Source organism: Siphateles boraxobius, unplaced genomic scaffold, assembly GCF_051911475.1.
Source record: "Siphateles boraxobius isolate OS27281-9 unplaced genomic scaffold, OSU_SipBor_1 13, whole genome shotgun sequence".
Taxonomy (NCBI): Eukaryota; Metazoa; Chordata; class Actinopteri; order Cypriniformes; family Leuciscidae; genus Siphateles; species Siphateles boraxobius.
The window spans coordinates 10,607,501-10,630,327 of NW_027508733.1; the positions used below are offsets into that span (position 1 = coordinate 10,607,501).

Sequence of the window (22,827 nt, forward strand, 5' to 3'; positions counted from 1 at the left end):
GCTCAGAGATATTCAGGAAAATGTTAATGTTCAAAGGTCTTCATCTGCCTCCTCACATGCATGAAATGACGACACCAAATTAAATTAAAGATAGCAAACAAAAACAAAATTAAGGGAAAGAGAAACAAAACGACACTAAAGTGCAAAGTACGTACAGGCACAAATTAAATTACACAAATTCAAAGTCACAGCGGGTGTATTGCACATAGCATTTGTATTACACAGTCACACACTCAATGTATTTACATTAATGTAAACGGTGTAAAAGGCCACCTTGGATGGTGAAATGTGCTTATTGCCGAAGCCACTGAAATATTGCACAAAATATAAACATAAGGAATAACAGCATATGTGATTCAGTCAGTCTGTGCACATGTATCAGCAGTCCAACAGCCAGCATATCTGTGTTAACGATTTCACACTTACAAATAAGTCAGATAAAATAAATGCGTATTTGGCGTGCTGTCCAGGAAGAGGGCTCCGGGCTCGGTATGCGGCCCGAACCCAGAGTAATGCTAGTTTAGGACACACTGACACATCTGTTTTATTCATGTTTACGTCTTTTATTTTTAGCCATTAGTCTTAGTGTTTCCTGTAACCATTGTGGGTGTGAGTTATATTTTATGTTTAAGTCAAGTTGTCAGGTTATTGTTTATTTAGTTCAGATTTTGGTTAATAAAAGACAGGCCATAGTAGGATATGATTTGACAGTTATAAGCTATAGTTTAATACATTGTGCGTGTTTCACCAGGCATTTAATGATGTGGTGATGCCGATGTTATTTTTGTAACCAGGATCCATTTTTAAAGATTGGTCTATGAATGGTAGAGATTTGATATCTAATCATATCATAAATTTATGTTTGTTTAGTCAAATCTAATTTAGATTACGGGCCGAGTGAAATGTATATTAGTTGCTGAGAAAGAAAATAAAAGACAAAACGTAGGGGTTTTAAATCCTCCTTATTGCTTCTGCGAGTTGCATAGTTTTATACAAGGCTTCTTATTGCACTATCGAGAACGGAGATCCAACCTGGGGGTTGAAGTACAGGAATCATGAAAAAAAGGTAATTTAGTTTCGGGGGAAATGTCAGTTTGATCTATCAGTAAAGGTTGTTTTTTTTTATTTCTTGTAAGAGACGTAAACAGTGATAGGGCAGGATCTTAGACTTTGTGCAAAAGTAGTAGTCATTGCTAAAACGGTTAATGAGTTTGTGTATTGATGGGAAGGAAGAATGCATTTGTAATATATAAAAGTATCTCATCTGCATATGAGCTTATTTTATGGCAGTATGAGTCTTATTAAATTCCAGAAACACTATAGGATTGCCTAATTGCCGCTGCCAGTAGTTCAATAAAAAGTGCAAATGTTAGGGAAGGCAATAGGCATCCTTGAGTAACTGAGATGATTCTATTAACGGAGGCTTCAGGGGAGTTATACAGTATTTTTATCCAGTTGGTTTTTTAAAACCAAAATGCCAGCGTGGGGAAGAGAAATTAACACGTCACCCTGCATCTAGCAATACTAATAAGAACGGTGTTTTTTATAATTTGTGGAGTTATTGTAAAAAGTAATTAAGTTAATCAACCTTATTCTGAAGTATTGCTCCCTTTAATAAATCCAGTTTGGTCATTGTGTATTAATAATAATAATAATAATAATAATACATTTTATTTGTAATGTGCCTTTCTCAAACTCAAAGTGCTAATTAAGGATTCGTTCATGTTAGAATTAATTTTCTGATAATTTACACACCTTTCTTCAATCGAAAGGAAATTAAGGTTTTAGAAGAAAACCTAAAATTGTTCTCCATATAGTGGATATAGTGGTGAATAAATTATCAGGAAATTTTAATTCTGAAATGAACTAATCATTTAAGGTAGTGATTACAGCTTATAGTCTGGCAGACAGTGTTTTAATTTTTCATTTTTATATCTACATTGATATCGGTCTGAAGTTGGCACATTGTGTTAAGTTTTCATTTGGTTTATGTTTTACAAAGAACAGCCTTACTAACACCCTAATGGTGGTTAACACTATTCAGTTATGTGGCACTAAAGAGTTAGTTTAGTTGTGAAAATAACAACAGTTTGATTTTAACAGTGTTACCGACTGTATGTAATGGTAATGTAACCGGCAGTAATGATATGCTGGCTGTTTTCTTCACATTAGACACATGAAACGACCTCGCTGCCAGTGTAGATATGGCATTAAGTAAACAACTTATTTGATTCTAACAGCTGGCGAAAGGCTTGTTGCATAGAACCTGGCCTGAATTTGTATCGGAATCAAAACTTAACACGTAAACATGGGAAGAGTGATGTTCAGAAATAAGCAAGAATGCACTTCCTATATACTTGGCTTACTGCATATGTGAAAGAGATAGCTTAAGATGTATAAGTGCAGAGCTTAAAGGGATAGTTCACCCAAAAATGAAAATTAGCCCATGATTTACTCACCCTAAAATCATCCTAGGTGTATATGACACTCTACCTTCAGACGAATACAATCGGAGTTATATAAAAAAAATTGTCCAGGCTCTTTCAAGCTTTATAATGGGAGTGAATGGGTATATTTTTTGCAAGTCCATTAAAGCGCTTCCATCCGTGATAAAAGTGCTCCACACGGCTCTGCGAAGTTAATAAAGGTCTTCTGAAGTGAAGCGATGTGTTAGTGTAATAAAAATATCCATATTTAAAACTTTATCGACTAAAATAACTAGCTTCCGGCGTCAATTACCGTCATTACGTTGTGCGTCAAGTTCAAGGGTTAGTCTTTTGATGTAAATCCCTGTGTACGGCCGTCTGCCAGGAGCTACTTATTTTAGTATTACTTATTTAAGAATGTCATATACACCTAGGGTGGCTTCAGGGTGAGTAAATCATGGGCTAATTTTCCTTTTTGGGTGAACTAAACCTTTAAGTACATGCATAATACTTGCAATCTAAAAACAAAATACGCCTGCGAAAATATTGATTTTTGGCATCCTTGTGTCGATACAATACTCCACGCTGTCAGCTGTTGCCCACACCTAACATATCCTGTAGTACTCATGAGTACTATAGAGGGATGTATCTCTAGCAGATCAGTCAGATTAAGAGACTGGAGGTATTCATGATTAGACGGTCAGTCTGATTAAAGGACGAGTCTTCAACAACATTTTTCTGGAAGAAAATACAGATTCACAGAACATAATCAGGATTAATGCTTCAGTTCCATAGACACAAAAATACAAGATACCAGAGAATGCTACTTTGTAAATGTAAATATTTGTGTGATTTCGTTTATCTGGCTATTAATTTGTGAGGGGTTTTTTTGACACTGTCCAAGTTGTGATTCCATAGCGATTGAAAAAAAAAGGACTATTCAGAGGGTACATTAATGTTACACCCTGTTATAGCATCCTATGTTAAATAATTATAATGTAATGATATAAAAAAATATATTCACACCACTGTTCTTCATTCTAAAGTAAAAAGTCATAAATAGTGTAGTTATTTCTTAAACCACTTCTCATATGTCACATATGTCAGTCTGTTGTAAACTCAGTGTTTTGCAGACTCAGTGCTCAAAGTAGTATCTCCAGGGGGTGGTTGCACCAGCTGGACGTACACCCGGTTGTAAGACTAAACTTAACGTAAAATGCATTTTAAGTCCTGCGTAGAATTAATACCTGTTGCACCATCTAGGCGTAGCGCACGTCTGAGACCAAGTCTTACGTCAAGTCAAAGGTAAATTAAAATGAATGGCAATGGCGCGTCTGATATACAGGCTACATGATCAGTGGGCTTTCCGGCGTGAAAGAGTAATGAGAGACCAAGTCAATCCTCTAAATTATATAGAGACAGGTAACTTATTGAACATTTTCATTCCAGCAGGGTTGAATTGTTAAAATTATGCACCGCAGTGACAACAAGTAACAGACGGGAACGGAGCGCTGCTGGTGCTCATTTCTCTTCGATTTTATGCCAATGCTTGCATACCAAAATATGCATATACTTACTGAATAGCTCAATATTTTTTATTGTTTCACAATCATAGTAATTTAATTTTCTTTTTTTCGGCTCAGCAGTCATTATTCATCTATTCGTTGGAGCAAGTAAATGTGTAACCATAGTAACGATAACAGCATCTCACCTATCAGCGCGGTAAAACACAAGGTACGTGCACCGTCTACGCTAAGCGTAGCTGCACCTACTCGTAGTTTTAGATGGTGCAACAGGTGTATATATTAATCGGAAAGCTGGACGTGACTAAGTCCAGTGTAGAGCTTACACCCAACTTTTTTACGTCCAGCTGGTGCAACCGGCCCCTGATCACTGTTCTGCTTCCTGATGCCTGTTTGAACAACAAGCTCAATTAAACACATTACTTTGTTTAATTAGAATGAAAATGCAATTTAACAATTCTTTACACGCTTAATTTCATATTTCTGTCTTGTTAAATCAGCTGTTTAAAACTCACCTTTTATTCTTGCTCCAGCAATGATCATCAGAACAGCAACCACCACAACAGCAAAACTTATTCCTGCTATTGTACCTGCAGACAGAGCTGAATCTGGAACAGCTAAAGACAGAAAGTCATCATTACTACTAGAGATTAGTGTTGTATTGATTGCATTTGAAGCAGGAAGTTCTACATCCAATCACAAATGTGGTTGATACGAGACAAGACTGAGACCTATCAAAGAATGGTGAAGGTAATATGCATTACTTATAATTTGTGCTGTCAAACGATTAAAATATTTAATCGCGATTAATCGCATTAATGCCATAGTTAACTCGCGATTAATCGCACATTTTTATCTATTCTAAATGTCCCTTGATTTCTATTTGTCTCATTATTTTTTCTAATTTTAATGCTCTTATCAACATGGAAAAGTGGATCAGCAGTATGTTTGTTCTTAGCTGTGGTATCCATGTGTTTCTGTCTGAAAGTCATCCATTGTAGAGCTTAGATCGGGCCCAAAAAATCAAGCCCGACCCGAGCCCGTGCGCATTGTGTCCGAGCCCGGCCCGACACATAAACTGTAATTATGAGCCCGAGCCCGATTTAAACCCGTCCATTTTTTTAATACGTTGGTGGGTCGTTATAACTGACGTTCTCAACTACTTTCTATGTTACTTTCTCCCGCCCGCAACATTTTTGTCCCGCTCCCGCCCTCAATTAGACTCTTTTTTTGTAGGCTACCTCCAAATACTTTCGCCTACGTGTCGCCACAATACACATCAGCATAAATGCTCCTGATAAATTATTTGTTTTTAAAGCATTAACACACAAACCACTGTTATAACATAAAAGCAAGCAGGCTACTGACTGCATGGTTTGGCATTACTGAATGCGAGCAAAGTGCGCTCCCTTAATAATTCCTAAAAAGCTGACATCAGTTCATCGCGATCTCACACATCTGTTATTATCAATGAAGCTGACTGCACAATGCATCTTCCATAATATATACACTTTGTTTGTTATAATTTGAGGATTTGCCAGCATACAGAATTCAGCACTGAACAAAAAGTCTGCTTTCAGCAGTGAGGGGAGTCTATTTTAAATGCTTCTGATTGGCCATTGCGTTCAAGAAATCAACACATATGTCTGTGATTGGCTACATCCCTCAACGCTGCAAACATGTTATAAAAAGAAACTCTGGCCTGTAAATCGTTTCTATTTTGTTTTAGTTGTTCTTGTTGCTTTTCTGCAACATATGAATAAAAATGTATTAGTTTTTATGTTTTATTCATAGATATTTCTAGTTTGCGGGAGTCCCGCGAATCGTTTTATGCTCCCGTATCCGCACACAGAGTGAGTGCATTACCGCTCGTGCCCGCCTTCGCACTCGGCCATCAAATCTAGTCCCGCGCCGCACTCTATTGCGTTGAGAGTGCACGTCTCTAGATCGGCGTATCGCGCTCGCGCCATCCACTCAAAACGTAACGTTAGCCTACTACTCTTTGGCCGGCGCGCAAGCCCAAACAAGTACGTGCGGCGTGCCTGTTGTTTTGTTTCCGGTCTAGCTATCCGGTGTGATGTTGTAGTTTTTCTAACGTTACTAGTTGTTGCAACAGCATGTGAAAAAAATACAAGTTTGCTAGGCCAAAAAGAGCGTTAATCTCGCGATAAAAAAATTGACGCCGTTAAAATGTGTTTGCGTTAACGCCGTTAATAACGCGTTTAACGCACAGCACTACTTATAATATATTATATTATAACATTGTGTAAAAGCTCTCTTGAATTGATTTAAAACATGAAAATGTATTTTAAAATGCATAGAATTACACTCACCAATGACAGAAACCCTGAAGCTCTTTACAATGGTGATGCTGCGGCGACGACGGATGCTGAAGCTGTTGATCCGTAGTTGATAAACTCCAGAGTCTGTGTTTCTGGTGTGTGTGATGGTCAGAGATCCAGTCTGATGATCCAGTTTCAGTCTGTCTCTGAATCTCTCTGTACACTGATCATCTGTACAGATCTTACTGAGTTCTCCATTGATTTCAGCTAAACGAGTGTCATTGAAGTACCATGTCATTAAATCATTAGCTTGTCTTATTACATCAGGATCTAAAGTAACAGATTCTCCCTCCTTCACTGTCTTTCTCTTCACTTCATCTCGTTCAGCAGCAGGAACACCTGAAACACAAACCAACAGATGCTGGAGGATCTTTTGCTGAAAACAAACAAACTACACAACATGAGAGAGCTGTTAACATGAATACTTTAAATCTGACAAGCAAGATTTATCCAACTTTCATGATTATGAACACATTTTACATAATTATATAATATTTATCTAAGAGAAACTGATCAGAGATTGTAAAAGAAACTCAGTATTACCAGAGCACATTCACTGAACTAAATTTGTAGCTAACATTTTTTTTTATTATAATACAGATTTTTTTTTTTAGAAATGATCTGCATACTGTATGTGAATTAATATACAAGTAAAAAAAAATAAACTCTCATTATAACTCACCATGAACAGCAACACTGAAGATCTTTTCACTGTCACTTGGATTTCTGCTGATATACAGTATATATTCCCCAGTATCTGTGTTTCTGGTGTTTGTGATGGTCAGAGATCCAGTCTGATGATCCAGCTTCAGTCTGTCTCTGAATCTCTCAGTGTCATTATTACACTGAACATCTGTACATATAACACTGAGATCTCTTTTGATTCTAGCTATGCGAATGCCATTAAAATACCATAGAATCTCATATTGCTGGTTTGTTTGTACACCAGTGTTTAGAGTGACTGAATCTCCCTCCATCACTGACACGGACACTCTCTCTGTATCAGCACCAAACAAACCTGAAGAAGAAATGAACAGTGAATTGTAATTTAAACTAAAAACGACAGAAAATGCTTTGGAAATGTAGAAGCCATTCAATACATAATAAAGATTGTGTGTTTGGATTCATAATGTATGCAAACAAACAGCAGAAGATCATCATTCATTCACTCATCAGACACACATACGTGAGACTCATGGACGATCTTAAAAGTGCATTGTGTAATATTTAGGAGGATCTGTTGACAGAAATGCAATACCATATACATAACTTTGTTTTCAGTGGTGTATAAAGACCTTACATAATGAACTGTTATGTTTTTATTACCTTAGAATCAGCCATTTATATCTACATAGCCTACATCACGGGTCCCCTTACATTAAAATAGCCATTTTACGCCACCATAGATCTACAGTTGCCCTAAACAGACATGTGTTTCGTCATTATGTTGTTCTTCGTGCAAGGAAGCAAGCTAAAGTCAGCGAATACAACTCTGACACAATGATGAACAAGTAACAATAATATTCGCAATAACATAATTTTACTGAATAATTAAGTAAACAATCTCTTCATCTTCGTAAAGAAACCTCATTGCTTAACTGGCAACTTTCTGTTGTCTCAAACGACTAAATATTTTCCTGTCGGCCACCGTAAACGTTCTGTTGGGAGCGATTCGCAACCTCACCAATAGATGCCTCTAAAAATGACAGTGCACCTTTAACTTAATGACCATCATATGATACAACACACATCATTATTCATTTATACCCACTTTCTCAAAACATATTTTTTCTGAATTCATGCAAACAAGTATTTTCATTTCTTCATAATGAATATTACACCCATTACCCATGAAAAAATAATCTAATTACTACAATGAGGTCTGTGTTTTGGTTTCTTTCAATAAGAAACAGTGTCATCTTTCAAATTCTATCCATCACGAAATTCAAACACTCTCATCCTGAACACTGGCACGCCACAAGGATGTGTTCTCCCTTCCTCTACTCCCTTCTCACATGACGGTTCCCTGATTCATCCTAGCAAATCATTGCTTGTTTGCATGATATGTGGACTTTAATAAATCCTTATCTTGAGCCAAATAGGCAAGCTGAAATTCAGTAGGCTACAATCTGTATATTTTATTTAGAATACATACAAATGGCATTTATGTCTTATAGTTTGTTCGCATGTGCGAACGTGCTCTTCTACATAAGAACGAGCCTATGATTGAATCTGGAAATAAAGCAAAATAACTGCGCAAAAGTCCTCAGTTGCCATGTCCGTAATTTATAGCAAAACATCTAGCATTAATATTTGATCTCACTTTTGAAAAACACTGAGCAAAACACAAATAAAAAATACATTATGTGAAATATAAGGTGATCACAGCTATTACAAAATGCTGTAACATTTAAAGACGTACCATTCAAAATTAAAAGAGCAGCGACTAGGTCCTTCATTTCCATGACTTCTTCTTCTTCTTCTTCTTCTTGCTATTTTACGGCGGTTGGCATCCAGCTTATTGGTTAATTTCCCGCCACCTTCTGCTCTGGAGGGTAAATCAGAAAATAGGCTTACATACTAAATGTGTCTATCTTGCCCTGATATCCATAGTAGATTATCTATTTCTAATCTTTTACATGGGTTATAGTAGTTAATAATACTCATTGCCCCTCCCCTTTCCCACACCTCCACCACTGCATACTGCATACTTTCCCCAGTATTCGATATGGTATCCCCGTCTTACTGAATATGGCACATCCCCCTCCCCCTCTCCAGTACCCCTATCTCTTCTAATTCCTGTATATCCATGTAATTTATAATCTAAATTTGGCTTCAACCAGGTTTCTTGCATACACACTACATCTGGCTTTTCATCCAACTCATTCAAAAAATGTTTAAATTCCTGTCCATTGGCCAATAAACTTCTGACATTTCATTGTAAAATTAGAACCATTATTATTTTTATCCAATAATTAAAAATCACCAACTCTCTTTCCAGCCCACACTTCCACTACTACATACTCTTGTTCATTTCCCACTCCTAAGATTTTATAATGATAAATGTCTCTTTTATCCAACTTTTACAACCTTCTGAACCTTAACTTTCCCAACATATGTCATCTCTTTAGCTTTGTCTAACTGCATCTCATTTTCACATTCAATTAACAATTAACAAATGTCCATCTCCTAGAATCCTTGCATATTTCACTTCCCCAATCTGATTCTTGATGATTTTTGTTAATTTAATCGGGTCAATTTTCTTAACCCTTTGATGCACAAGCTATGCAAACCCCTTCAAATGGACAACATGGGTCTAAAAAGACCCGTATTCATTTCCTATGTTTTTTCATGCATGGATGGACTTTTTTCTTTTTCTTTTTTTTTTTCTTTTGAGATCAATATATTTAAGCATTTAATATTCCATGATCTATAAATTATGCATTATATATATATATATATATATATATATATATATATATATATATATATATATATATATATATTAGGCTTGGGCGGTATCCAAATTTTGATACCGTCAAACCTCCTCCCTATTTCACCGGGGTATACGGTATTACCGTGACTAATTAAAAATTATGACATAAGGCTCAGACAGCGTCACCAAACTGTTGGCTTGTGTCTACACCGTTCAGAAACTGAATACCAGATCGGGCATAAAAAACACACACAAAAAAAATCAAGGCCAACCCGTGCACGTTGTGTGACGGCATTAAATGTAATTATGAGCCGTAGCCCTATTTAGACTCGACTATCTTTAATACGTGGGCCGTTATAATATGGTGGCGCCAAATAATTGTTTAACCCAGGTGCTGAGGGGGTGGTAGATATAAATACTATTTATAAATGAGCAAAAATAGGACAATTAATAATATTTAATTACTTTAATTATGACAATTGCATTCATTTTATTAATTAATTTAAATTAAATTAACAAGCAACAAGCAAGAAGTGCATTTGTAAATCCGGTGACACGCGTCCATTGATTTTTATTAATACAACTTTTATGTCAGTGCTGCAAAGATTAAGTTGACGATCGCCATCTCCTAGTGAACTGGCATATATATAGAGAAATGCAAATCATGGATTACATAATCAGAAGGTATAGGCTAGCCTTTTTCTTTTCGTTTTGAATTGTTTCGTTTAAAGAAATTGACGATTGATATCTCCGTAGTGAACGCGCCTATAGAGAGAAATGCACATCATGGATTAATCAGAGAGTATGCTGCCTATATTTCTTTTCCTTTTGAATTATTTCGTTTAGAGAAATTGACGAATCGCCATCTCCATAGTGAACAATAGAGAGAAATGCACATCATGGATTAAATAATCAGAGAGTAGGCTAGCCTATTTCTTTTCGTTTGGAATAGTTTCGTTTAATTTGATGATCGCCATTTTCGTATGAACGCGCATAGAGAGAAATGCTCATCATGGATTAAATAATCAGCGAGTGGCCTATTTCTTTTCGTTTTGAATTGTTTCGTTTAATGAAATTTCAAGCTTTATTTAGATATCTGTCATGTCTGTGAGACATACACTGAGTTTCGGTTAATTTATGATGAGATTTCAATGCAAGTGACCGCGGCGCGCCAGCGCACGGTCATGTCATGATTATGTTGTCTGCTATATTTGATTCTTATTTATTATTGGTTGATAAAAAAATTATTAAAATTAAGATACAATTTATACAAAACGAAATTCACTTTAAAGAAAGGCCTTTTACAAAAGGAAACTTAATTAAGTGGTCAATGTCTGACTCCCGATGCATCCCATCTTACTCGTGCTGTTCAGTTTTAATTATCAACGTAAAAAAAAAAGTATAAAATTTTAACAAATATAAACTAATGCGCTTATTTAATGAACTCGGGGCAAAATTCATCTTCGCAGCAGTGAGTGGGTGGTTGCTTCGGAGATGCGACATTAGGTTAGAGGTGTTTCCATCTCTCGCGTCACCTTTTTTATTGCAACATTTACAAATTGCCTCGTCAGTATTTACCGCCTCTCCCTTCTTTCTCTCTCTCTCTCTCCTCCACACTGTCACTTGATGAAAACTACATAAGCATTTTTAGGCATTGAATAAATTATATTTATTTATTATATATAAGTGCCGGTAATGACGGTATTGAAACTGATACCGTTGCTATTTTAAGACCCCGCGGTATACGATATTACCGTAATACCGCCCAACCCTAATATATATATATATATATATATATATATATATATATATATATATATATACTATGAATATTACATAAATCCATTATGTATAAACATTCAAAATATCTTGTTTTCAATTACCAAAAATTATTTGTAGTTTTGTGTTACTACATCAAGTTTACACATATGGGTAAAAAATGACCCATCAATGCAAGCATGATAAAACATTTTGTTAAATTAATAATTTTAGCATTTATTTAGACCAACACATTTAGGCTACTGTGGTTAAAATAAATAAGTTAAATTATTTTCTGTGGTTAAAATAAGACTTGAAAATGTGGACTTGCATAAAATATACAAAAGCAGCTGTGAAATGTGTAGGTGAATAGTATTATGTAATAATAAGCAGTAAATAATTATGTTCCTACTTCCAAAAATGTGCAAATATCAAAGGTTTCTATATGGCTCATTTTTGACTCATGTATGTAAAATTGATGTAAAATGCAACAAAAAAAACTGTGTTTGTTTATAAAGTAAGAAAGGAAACATAAACAATGATTTGTGGAAATCTAAAACAAAGATATTTAATGAATACCTGGAATAACAAATTATTAAATAAATATACTTTAAAGATTCAGCAAAGAAACACTCAGCCATGACTGAAATAACATAGGAAATGAATACGGGTCATTTTATAAGACCCATAGTGTGCATTAGAAGGGTTGCAATGCAAAAACGGTTATTATTCAAAAAAGTAAGAAAGGAAAAATAAAAATAAGGATTTGTGATGATCAAAAACAAGTTTATTGAAGAATACCTGGAATACTGAATGATTCAATTAATTTCTTGCAAAGATATAGAAAATAAAAACTCAACTGGATCACTTTTAGACCCATGTTGTCCATCAACTTCACCTTCTCCTTCAAATCTAACAATTACATTCAATATTCCTTCCTTTACTGTTTTTCCCGCCTTCCACTTTCATCACTTTTTCAAATCTCCAATGCTAGATGCATGTTTTTTCTTTCTTTTTCGACTCTTTGTCTTTTCTTCACTTTCCCATTCATTTATCCTACTCTCATCTCCATCACTACAAGCCATGCTAATACTCTCTGTCAGAGGACCTAGCGTAGGCCTATACAGGCTGTCGGTCAATAATCCCACTGCAAGTTTCTCACACAACCCCTTCTTTAATTATTATTTTAAACTGTATACAGTACCTTAACTTCTCAGTCCTTGGGCCTTGTTCACACGAGAACGATTCCGAGTGAAAACGTAAATATATTTTATCGGATGTGCCTTTCGTTTACAAGGCGACGGCGTTTTGGGGGCTTAAAAACTCAAAAAAGTAAAACGACCCTCCAGAGTGGAAATCTTAAAAACGCTCCACCGTCGCGTTCCCGTCTAAATGGTAAAAACCGGTAAAAACGCAAATCTGCTCACCGTGGCTCTCGTCGCGTACGCGTTTACTTCTTCTTCTTCTTCTTCTTCTTCTTCTTCTTCTTGAGTTTAATGGCGGTTGGCAAACCATTTAATGGTGCATTACCGCCACCAACTGGACTGGAGTGTGGAACGAGAGATTAAGCAGAAAAAAAAAATTATAATAATAATACTTATTAGATTCATATTCTTTTAATTAATTCAGTTTCTTTAAGAAACCTAATTATATAACAATATATCTGTCCTGCTGTTTTCCCCAAGAGACCTGACAACGAGACGTCATGATATTTTGCCTTCCGTAGTGACTGAAAGAGGTGCTCCCTTTTAATATTGTATTTCCTACACTGAAGAAGAACATGTTCCACTGTTTCTGGTTGATTACAATAAGTACATTTCCCAGTTGGGTGCTTACCTATTTTATACAATGAAAGGTTTAGACCTGTATGACCTATTCTCAGACGAGTTATTAAACTTTCTTCCCTCCTTTTCCAGCCCACCATCCTCCCAGCACCAACCTGTCTCTTTTTATTATACAAATGCCTTCCAGTATCACTATTATCCCAATACCCCTGCCAAACGGACTGTGCATACTTCCTGATTATTGACTTGGCTTCATCTTTATTTAACGGGGTTTTTAAGTCCACATGTTTAGTTTTGAGTGATCCTTTGGCCAGCATATCCACCTGCTCATTCCCCTCCACACCGACATGAGCAGGAACCCAAAGAAAGCATGTGGAAAGACCCTTTAGCTCCATCCTGTATAACATAAGGAATATGTCAGTGATAATATTAGATCTAAATAATGATTTACCAGATTTAATACTCATAAGTGCAGACAAACTATCAGATGCAATAACAGTATTATTTGTTTCCCTCTCTTCTATCCACTGCAGGCCCAATAATATCGCAATCAATTCTGTGGTATATACTGATACATGGTCCGATATTCTTTTCTTAATATATGACTCACTTGCTGGGATGTAAACTGCTACACCTGCACGCCCTGTGTCAGGATCTTCGGAACCATCTGTGAATATAACCATGGAATCCGCGAAAATAATTCTGTACAATTCTACTTTCAGGAAGATTCTTTGACTTATCCTTCAATTCCTGTTGTATATCTAGGTCTACACGTGGTGTTGGGAATAACCAGGGAGGAATAGAAGACTGTATCACTGTAGAGCTGTAATCTAAATGTCTTAAACCTATGACTTCTGCTTTTGCATCTCCAATCCACCCAAAACTTATGAAATTTGTCTTATTGTGTTCCCAACAATCTATTAAAAGACTCTTGGCAGGATGCGACTCACATTGGCCCTGGATATTCACCCAATATGCCATCATTAATTTTACTCGCCTGATTCCTAACGGCATTTCTCCCATTTCGACCTGCATTGCTGATACAGGAGAGGTTTTAAAAGATCCACTACAAATTCTCAAAGCCTGAGCTTGTATTACATCCAACTTCTTAAGATTTGATTCTGCTGCTGACATGTACGCTATACATCCATAGTCAAAAACCGACCTCATTAATGCCCAGTATATATTTTGTAGGGCTACTCTACTTGCTCCCCACTCTTGTCCTGACAGACAGCGAAGTATATTTATAACCTTTTTACATTTGTTCTTGACTTTGTCTAAATGAGTATTCCATGTGAGCTTCTCATCAAACCAAACCCCAAGAAATCTAACTGTCTTAACTAGCTCAAGTGGTTGTTCATACAACTTCATGGAAATGGGTATGACTTTATGCCTCCTTGAAAATCAAATCACCTTTGTTTTTTCTACAGACAATTTGAATCCCCATTTATTTGCCCATTTTTCCACATCAACTATTGCAGCTTGCATTTTCTTACTGACGTGCAAAACATTACGACATCTTACCCACAGAGCCCCATCATCTGCGCACAAGGATTTCCCTACGCTTCGTTCAAGCTGAGAGAAGATGTCATTTATCATTATGTTGAATAGCAGTGGACTACACACACTACCTTGCGGAGTGCCATTCTCCACCTTATATACACTGGAGTATTCTGAGCCAACTCTTACTTGAATTTCCCTGTCAAACAAAAAGTTCATAACCCAATTATATGTTCTGCCTCCAATACCCAATGACATCAACTTAATAAGTAATCCTTCCTTCCAGAGCATATCATATGCTTTTTCAACATCAAAAAACACAGCTATCAATATTTCTTTGTTGGTCTGTGCTTTCCTGATGTCTGATTCTAAGCACAATACTGAGTCCATTGTATTCCGACCCCTACGAAACCCACTTTGATATGGGTACAGAAGAGCTTTACTCTCTAAATAATACGTTAAACGTTCTGTGACCATTCTTTCCATAATTTTGCATAAGTGTGACGTTAATGCAATAGGTCTATAGCTAGAAGGGTCTGACTGATCTTTTCCAGGTTTTAGAATGGGAACTATTATTGCTTGTTTCCAATCTAACGGAAGTTGGCCACTATCCCAAACTTTATTAAACAAACCCAACACCATGTCCAGTGCACTATCTTGCATGTGTTCCAGCATTCCATAGCATACACCATCTTTCCCTGGAGTGGTCTGACGAGCACCCATAATTGCTCTTCTTAACTCAAACATATTAAACGGTAGATCCAACGGATCTCCTGTCATCCCCCTTTTCTCTGTTATATTGGGATTCTCCATTATGATTCTCTCTCTACACTGCCTAGCCTCACCTGTGAGATTACATGAACTATGAACCCTTTCAAATGTTTGTGCAAGAAGTTCTGCCTTTTCTAAATTATTGACCGCCAATTTATTACCATTATCCAACACTGGTATTTCATAATGTCTTCTAATCCCCTCCATTCTTTTAATCATGCCCCATACATCTGACAGCTGTACTTCCCTTCCAATAGTGTTACAATATTTCCTCCAAAATGTTCTTTTTTGTATTCTTATTGTCCTCCTCACTAATGCCTGGGCCCTTTTATACTGGATCAATGCATCCTGAGAATGAATTTTCTTGAGCTCTCTAAATGCTTTATTCCTGGCCTTTATGGCTTTATTACAGTTATCATTCCACCAGGGTACACTCTTAGTCCGTTTAATACCATTACTCTTAGGAATAGTTTCCTTAGCAGACTGAATAATCTCCTTAACTATTTTACTATTAATTATATTTACATCTGTCTGATTCTCCTCCTTAAGTTTATAGAATCTATTGGCACTAATCTTTTGGAAAACTTCCCAATTAGCATCTCCCAATTTCCATCTAGGAATTTTCTTTCCCTTTTCATAATAACCTTCCATGCCAATTTTCGTTACCACAGGATAATGATCGCTTCCTATTGTAGTGTATTTGATCACATTCCAAGTGCTTAAACCTCGTACGCGTTTACGTCACAGGCAAACATTCAAGAGTATTTTCAGCAGTTGTTGTGTGGCAGTGGTTCACATTGCCACCTAGCCGCCTGGAGTGCATACTACATCGAATTTCACACACTTTTGCGTCACCATATGCACGCGGATTTTATTGTCATTAGTTCCGTTTTAGTCAGAAAACAAATCAAATATTTCATTCCTTGTTCACTCCTACTGCAGTCCATATACTCTTTACTCCATGTCCTATTTCCATGTCCTATTAGTCCTATTTTTTCTATGTCTTTTATCATATCTATCCTCTGTAATTCATATTTGAACAATTAATCAAACCTGGGTCTCTCACACTAAAGGCACGTGTCTTATCCACTGCGCCATCACCACCCTATTACACCCATTATTAGTTTCTTCTCTTCGATTTCCTTTTTCTTCTCTTATATATATATATATATATATATATATATAAATTCTAGATTATTTTATTTAATTCTGTATTTTTCAGATATTATGTAAGAAATGTAAAACTATCTTCATATGATTTATTTTGTAGGATCTTTGTAAGCTCTAAATTCATCTTCATTTTCTTGTAAATGAACATATGTCTTTCATTAAGAAGGAGATCAAAATAACATGTTCTACAATTTCCTTTTGATTACAATTTTCACACTTTCCTGTCTCATGTTTCCATGTACGATTAAGTGCAGTATATGCCCAAAATCTAAATCTTGATATTATTGTTTCTTTCCGGCAGCTAGGCAATTTTCCAATTTCCAATTATTCTATAATTCAAGTAGAATATGTTTAGATTACTCACTTAATTTAGATATCATTATATAACTTACCAGTTGCTGATAATTTAGTATCCCTTAATGCCTTATTTAATTATTTTGTTGTAAATGTTAAATTTAATGTATCATTCTCTTCTTCATCTTCTATAATTAAATCTGTTTTACTGTTGTCACTTCACATCCTCTCTTTCCTTCTTCACTACTATTGTCTGAGTTATGAATTTTAAAAAAAAATTCATAAGCATTTCAGCTTTCTATTTCTCTGTAATTACGGTCTCATTGGTTGTAGTGTTGGATATCTATACTCTCTCCTAATCCCATTAATTTTCCTTAAAATACCCCACACCTTATCAATTTGATATCAAATCAAGTTTTGATAATTTAGAATTGACCTGCAGCTTCTATTTCAACTCTACTAATATTTTTTTTATTAATCTATTTCATTATTAATATTAATTTATCTAATTTTTTCATCACTTATTTCCCTGAATTTCACCCCGTCTGCTTTGTTTAATAACCTCCTGTTCCATTCATTTCATTTGTTTCTGCCCTTCTACCGCTATAAAAATTGTAATGGTCACTCCAACTATTGATTCCAACCCAGGCTCATGGGAAATACGTTACTCTGCCTACATTTTTGCAAAACCTGAAATACGTACCTCCAGGTACGTTTCCCTGCACTTTTCGAGTGAAAAGTCCACTAGAGGCGCTAAGTGGTTTCATTTTTTCTCCGTTCCAGATGGTTAAATAAAGGTTATAAAAATGACAATACCAGTAATGTTCAGACTTCTCCGTAGGCCTATACACTCATTTTAATATAAATTAGGAATTATTTCCACGCTTTTGAGGTGCCACACAGCCCAGTCTCACGGCAGTTCGTGATATGGTCACGTCATTTAATCTACTGGTTCGTGATACTGACACGTTTATTTCATTATTTTCGTGATATCAGCATTTTTATTTAGCCTATTTATTTTTTTAGTAATGTAATGCATTCTTTCTGCCAGGCGTGCTGCAGCAGAGAAAGCTGTTTCATCGACATTTATTCACGATATCTGATCATGTTTATATATGTATTTATTTTAATGTTATTATTTCGGTCTTATTGCCAGGGAAGCTGGACTGTTTTGCTGTTGATTTAAAAAAAAAAAAAGTATAAACGACTACGCGAATTTTATCAGTAGGAAATCGCGTTGAAGAAGTCTCCTTCCGAACACATCGCGATATTTGGCATCAGTTCATGTGTGCCAGATGTTGGTGAGTAGCAAAATACACTGTCCTAATAATGCGTGATATAATGCATTTTCTGATGGTCGAAATGAATCAGATTAGCTCATGTTCAGTCACTGCATTATCTGTCATCTCCAGGGAGGCTTTGCGTTTCATTGCTTTCTAATTCAAAACAGGGTGATTAAACACTATCTGTCACGTGACGTGCTACAGGCCTAGACCTTCTATCAGTTAATAATATTCAAATTAGGTTTAAAGTAAGTTAGTACAATTAGTTCCAAAGTGGTATTTGTTGTAGAATCACAGTAAAAACAACACTAACCTTGCTTTTACCACAGTAGCCTTAGTTTTACTGTGATATGTGTGGTAAAAGGACAGTAACTACAAAACTTACCACACTTTTACCACATTATTTGTAGTTTTAATGTGATGTTCGTTGTAAATGCATATTAACCACAACACTTACCATACTTTTACCACATTATTTGTAGTTTTAATGTGATATTTGTTGTAAATGCACACAACACTTACCATGCTTTTACCACATTATTTGTAGTTTTAATGTGATATTTGTTGTAAATGCATATTAACCACAACACTTACCATGCTTTTACCACATTATTTGTAGTTTTAATGTGATATTTGTTGTAAATGCACAGTAACCACAACACTTACCATGCTTTTACCACAGTAACCTTAGTTTTACTGTGATAGGTGTGGTAAAAGGACAGTGACCACAAAACGTTCCGTGCTTTTACCTCAGTATTGGTAGTTTTAAAGTGATATTTGTTGTAAATGCATATTAATCACAACACTTATCATGCTTTTAATTTCTAATAATGAAACAACAAATATTTGTAAGGTAAATCTTTAGTAATCAGTAATTTTTCCATTAAATAATCCGATATATTATATATAATGATATTTTCTTTTCTCTCTTTTTAGCTGAAAAGACCAAAAGGGCGTTTCGGACTCAGTCAGCTCATTATTGTTTGAGGAGAAGTAAACGGGAGACGAAAAGCTACAAAGGCAAATATTCGCAATGGTATGTATGTGTTGGTTTTAACCCTAAATCAAACATTTTATCAATCATTTGTTGTTTCTTAAACCTTTTCTTACAAAACCCATAGCCCAATCAGTACAAACATAGTCTCAAAGTCTTAATAATTCACAAGATTTAACAAGTTGTCAAATTCGTACAATACTTGTACATAATCATGCAGCTTTTACTTCTTGTGCTGTCAATGGCTAGTGCCTCAATTCCTGTACATATTTATCTCCATATTTGTAAATCAGTTGCGCACCTTCTTGGAAAGTAGTCGGATGTCCCATACACTGTCAGAAAAGTTTATATTAATAGCATTGTATTCATTATAATTATTACAAATTGGACCCTGTCTTTTGATGTTCCAATGATACATGATGTCTCTCCACAACTCATAACCTTCCTCTGTTTGCAAGAGTGCAAAAGCTAATCTGACTTGTCACATGACATCAGATACTCGATTATTTTGTCGTAATCAGATCAGTTACACTGCTGATAACTGTCCCGCTTGCATGTAAATCATGTTGTTGTTTTTTTTACATGTTATCATGTAACATATTATGTCATGTTATCATAATCACTTTTTTAAGTTCATATGATTATTGCATGCTATTAAAGACATATTTTTATTCATAGAAATGCTCACATATCAGTGAACTTATTACATAAAAATGCTTTTAATATATAATTATGCAACACTCCTTACATAAATAAATCCTAAAGTTATATATAAACTGACTACTTGCAAGTAATGTATTAAAATGACCTTCCTTTCTGTTTTGCAGGATTATCTTTTTTAAAGCTCTACAATATCAAACTCAACAGCTCTTTTAGGAACCAACCCTCACAAGATCTACTAGTGAGTCGCAGCAAATCTTGCCGTGATCAGCCCTTCCCAGGTAAAGTTTCTACAATATTTCAATCAGTATTTACTCATCAAATGTTCTCCCCTGAATCGTATGGTAAATTAACTTAATTATAACTGTGTTAATTGGTATGTTTCAAGAACAATAGTAATTGCACATAGAGTAAGTGGAGACTTTCTTGTTTTACAGCAGAGAAGGAAGACCAGTCCTTATATCAACGCAAGCTAATCTAATAAGTCCTTTGTTTCGGGTGAGGAAGAAACGTCTGGTGCCCAAAGAAGACAGAAAGGTGCGTAAGTCCATTGGTATGTCTTGTATTCAAACAATGCTGTGTATTACATAATTTGATCTTGACAATTTTACATTGTACAGATTATCACTCGATTTTTATATGGGTTAAACTGTTTTTCTTCAGTACTTAGCTTATATTATGTGCTGCAATATTATATATATATATAATACTTCAATGTGTATATTATATAATGTACTGACTGCTGCTTTGTAAATTTAAATAAGGAACAGGCAACTCTGGCCCTTTTGCGTTCTCCTTTTTGAGGTGGAGAGTTTACCTCCAACCCTAATTGAGCACATCTGAAAATTTTAACCAAAGTCTTCAGGTTTACTTGTAGACAATAGGCAGGAGGGTTTGAGGTTGGAGCTAAATCTGCAGGACAGTGGACGCTGAGGGCCAGAGTAGCCCATCACTGCTTTAAATAAAGCTACACTGTGTCATTTTTTATGTTGATTCTTTGCAAAAAAACACTTTGTTCTTTCAAAATTATATGTGCTCATTCATGTGTAATTACTTCCACCAATTAATCAAGTACTCTCGTAAGTGTAGAATCTGCCATTCAGAATACATATGAGCGAGTCGCTCGAAAGGCGGCAGCCATGTTGCGCCTCCATCTTGAAAATACATTAGCCAAAGAGGGACATACCTGGAAATTCAAGCTTCGCCTTTCGAGCCTTTACTTAGTGGCACCGTGACGAATGCGAGGGGGAAATTACTCATAATAATACGGCCACAGTAGGAGTTACAACGCCCTCGGAATGGGAGGGGCTAGAAAGTAATATTCAGTTGGTAGTCTTATACAATTTCACCGCTATATGGGAGAAAATCTTACACAATGTAGCTTTAAATAACACAGAACATAAGCTGACCTGACTGTCCATTAAACAGTTTAATTTGAATTGTTTGTGTTTTTTGTTTAACTTTCAGAGCAGGACTTGGAGAACGCCTGACGATGGGATGTTGAGACTTCGTCCTCTGAGAAAGATCTACACCACATCAGTGATCACATCTTCTGCTCATCAGTTGTACTGTAGTAGGGCACAACTGAACAAACTGTTTTCACGAACAAACTGAAGAACACGAACACGATAGAGACGTACAGGGAAGAGCAAGAAACCAGTTTAGCTGTGATATTGAATTAATTTTTTCCAACACAATATAAAATCTGTTTTCTGTATCATAGGTGACTGAATATGATTCTCTGGCACTCATTTGTGTGGCTTCAGCAGTTGTGAATCGATTAATTTGATGTTAATGTATTTTTGAAGGCTCATTGTTAGTTATCTTGAATCTCATTTGTCTTTATGCTACTTTATCAACTTTATGTTGTGTCCTCAAATAAAGTGTTGTGTAATAAAGTATGGTGAATATTGTGTATTGAAAGTGGTGTTTGGGACAGAATTTTATTTGAGAAATTTGAATTTCTTATTTAGCTTAGTTCATAATTTAAAAACAAAAAATTATAATTAATTACCATAATTATTTTACTTAGGACATAAACATTTTGTTGTGGTTAATGATATTTGGGACAACAATGCAGCAAAAGTTGCACATACTTGCATTTATGCCAGTTTTCAGTGAAATAAAGAAAAGGTGTGTGAATAACAAGAGGCTGCAGTGGGCTATCTTGCTACAAACACTTAAAAGTATAATTGAAGATGATCCATGTTGATCATTCTAGTACATCTACTACTGCATTTAAAATGAAAGCATAGACATTACTGATGTCAGGCAAATAATCAGCAGTCAGATGGGGTGAAAAGGATATTTTGGCACTGTTTTGTTGTTTTACTGAACGGTGCATTATCCTTGTGATATAGTAATAGTTCAAAATCTAAAATCTGTGTAGACTGTACTGCCCGTCCACCCTCAGGGGGCCAGCAACGGCCCCCAGAAGAGCAAAAGAAAGCACATTTCAAATGGCTGTAACTCAAAGTCCGGTTAGTGTATCAAAGAGACAATATGAAGGACAACTGCTTATGCTATGTTTACTAAATAATGTTGGGCACAGTTTTCAGACATATATGGCAAGCTGGCATAAAGGTTATTTTAAAAGTGCTCGCAGTAAAATATCAAATTGCAACCTATCCCTCATATATATCATAAAGGTTTGCACAATTAACAAATTTAGATATCCAGTTGCCCATTAAATATATTATTTATTTAACATTTACTGTTTCATTACTAAACGTTTTAAACTACATTACCCACATATCTCTGTCATTATATCAATGGAACAGGAAGCCTTGTGCTGTAGTTCATTGAAATGTGCAGACATGCTTAGGGTTAGGGTTGGGATCTCGGTAAAAGAGAAATTTTTCACAACATAGAGACACTTTCTAGTTA

The 22,827-nt window shown here is 35.6% G+C and overlaps 1 protein-coding gene and 1 long non-coding RNA gene across 4 annotated transcripts in view; one reads left to right on the forward strand and one right to left on the reverse strand.

Moving 5' to 3' along the window:
- Positions 1 to 12,963, reverse strand: part of LOC143735282 (uncharacterized) — a 13,228-nt gene extending 265 nt beyond the window's left edge. Inside the window, exons 1-6 of one of the 2 annotated variants that reach the window (XM_077225411.1) lie at positions 12,690 to 12,963; positions 8,714 to 8,834; positions 6,974 to 7,309; positions 6,283 to 6,630; positions 4,465 to 4,566; positions 1 to 3,164 (exon numbers count right to left, since the gene is read on the reverse strand). The exon at positions 1 to 3,164 is cut by the window's left edge and continues 265 nt beyond it. In XM_077225411.1, coding sequence (XP_077081526.1) covers positions 3,151 to 3,164; positions 4,465 to 4,566; positions 6,283 to 6,630; positions 6,974 to 7,309; positions 8,714 to 8,756 — 843 coding nt within the window. In that variant the 5' untranslated portion in view covers positions 8,757 to 8,834; positions 12,690 to 12,963 and the 3' untranslated portion in view covers positions 1 to 3,150. Of the gene's footprint in view, positions 3,165 to 4,464; positions 4,567 to 6,282; positions 6,631 to 6,973; positions 7,310 to 8,713; positions 8,840 to 12,689 lie in introns of both variants that reach the window. The other variant, XM_077225410.1, reaches the window with a different exon arrangement.
- Positions 12,964 to 19,244: 6,281 nt separating this feature from the next.
- Positions 19,245 to 20,424, forward strand: LOC143735368 (uncharacterized). Of its 2 annotated transcripts, none has more exons than XR_013203132.1 (3): positions 19,245 to 19,323; positions 20,109 to 20,222; positions 20,379 to 20,424. It is a non-coding gene; the product is annotated as an uncharacterized LOC143735368 (long non-coding RNA). The 2 variants fall into 2 exon arrangements; XR_013203133.1 differs by having other exon boundaries at positions 20,382 to 20,414.
- The last annotated feature ends 2,403 nt before the right edge of the window (positions 20,425 to 22,827 follow it).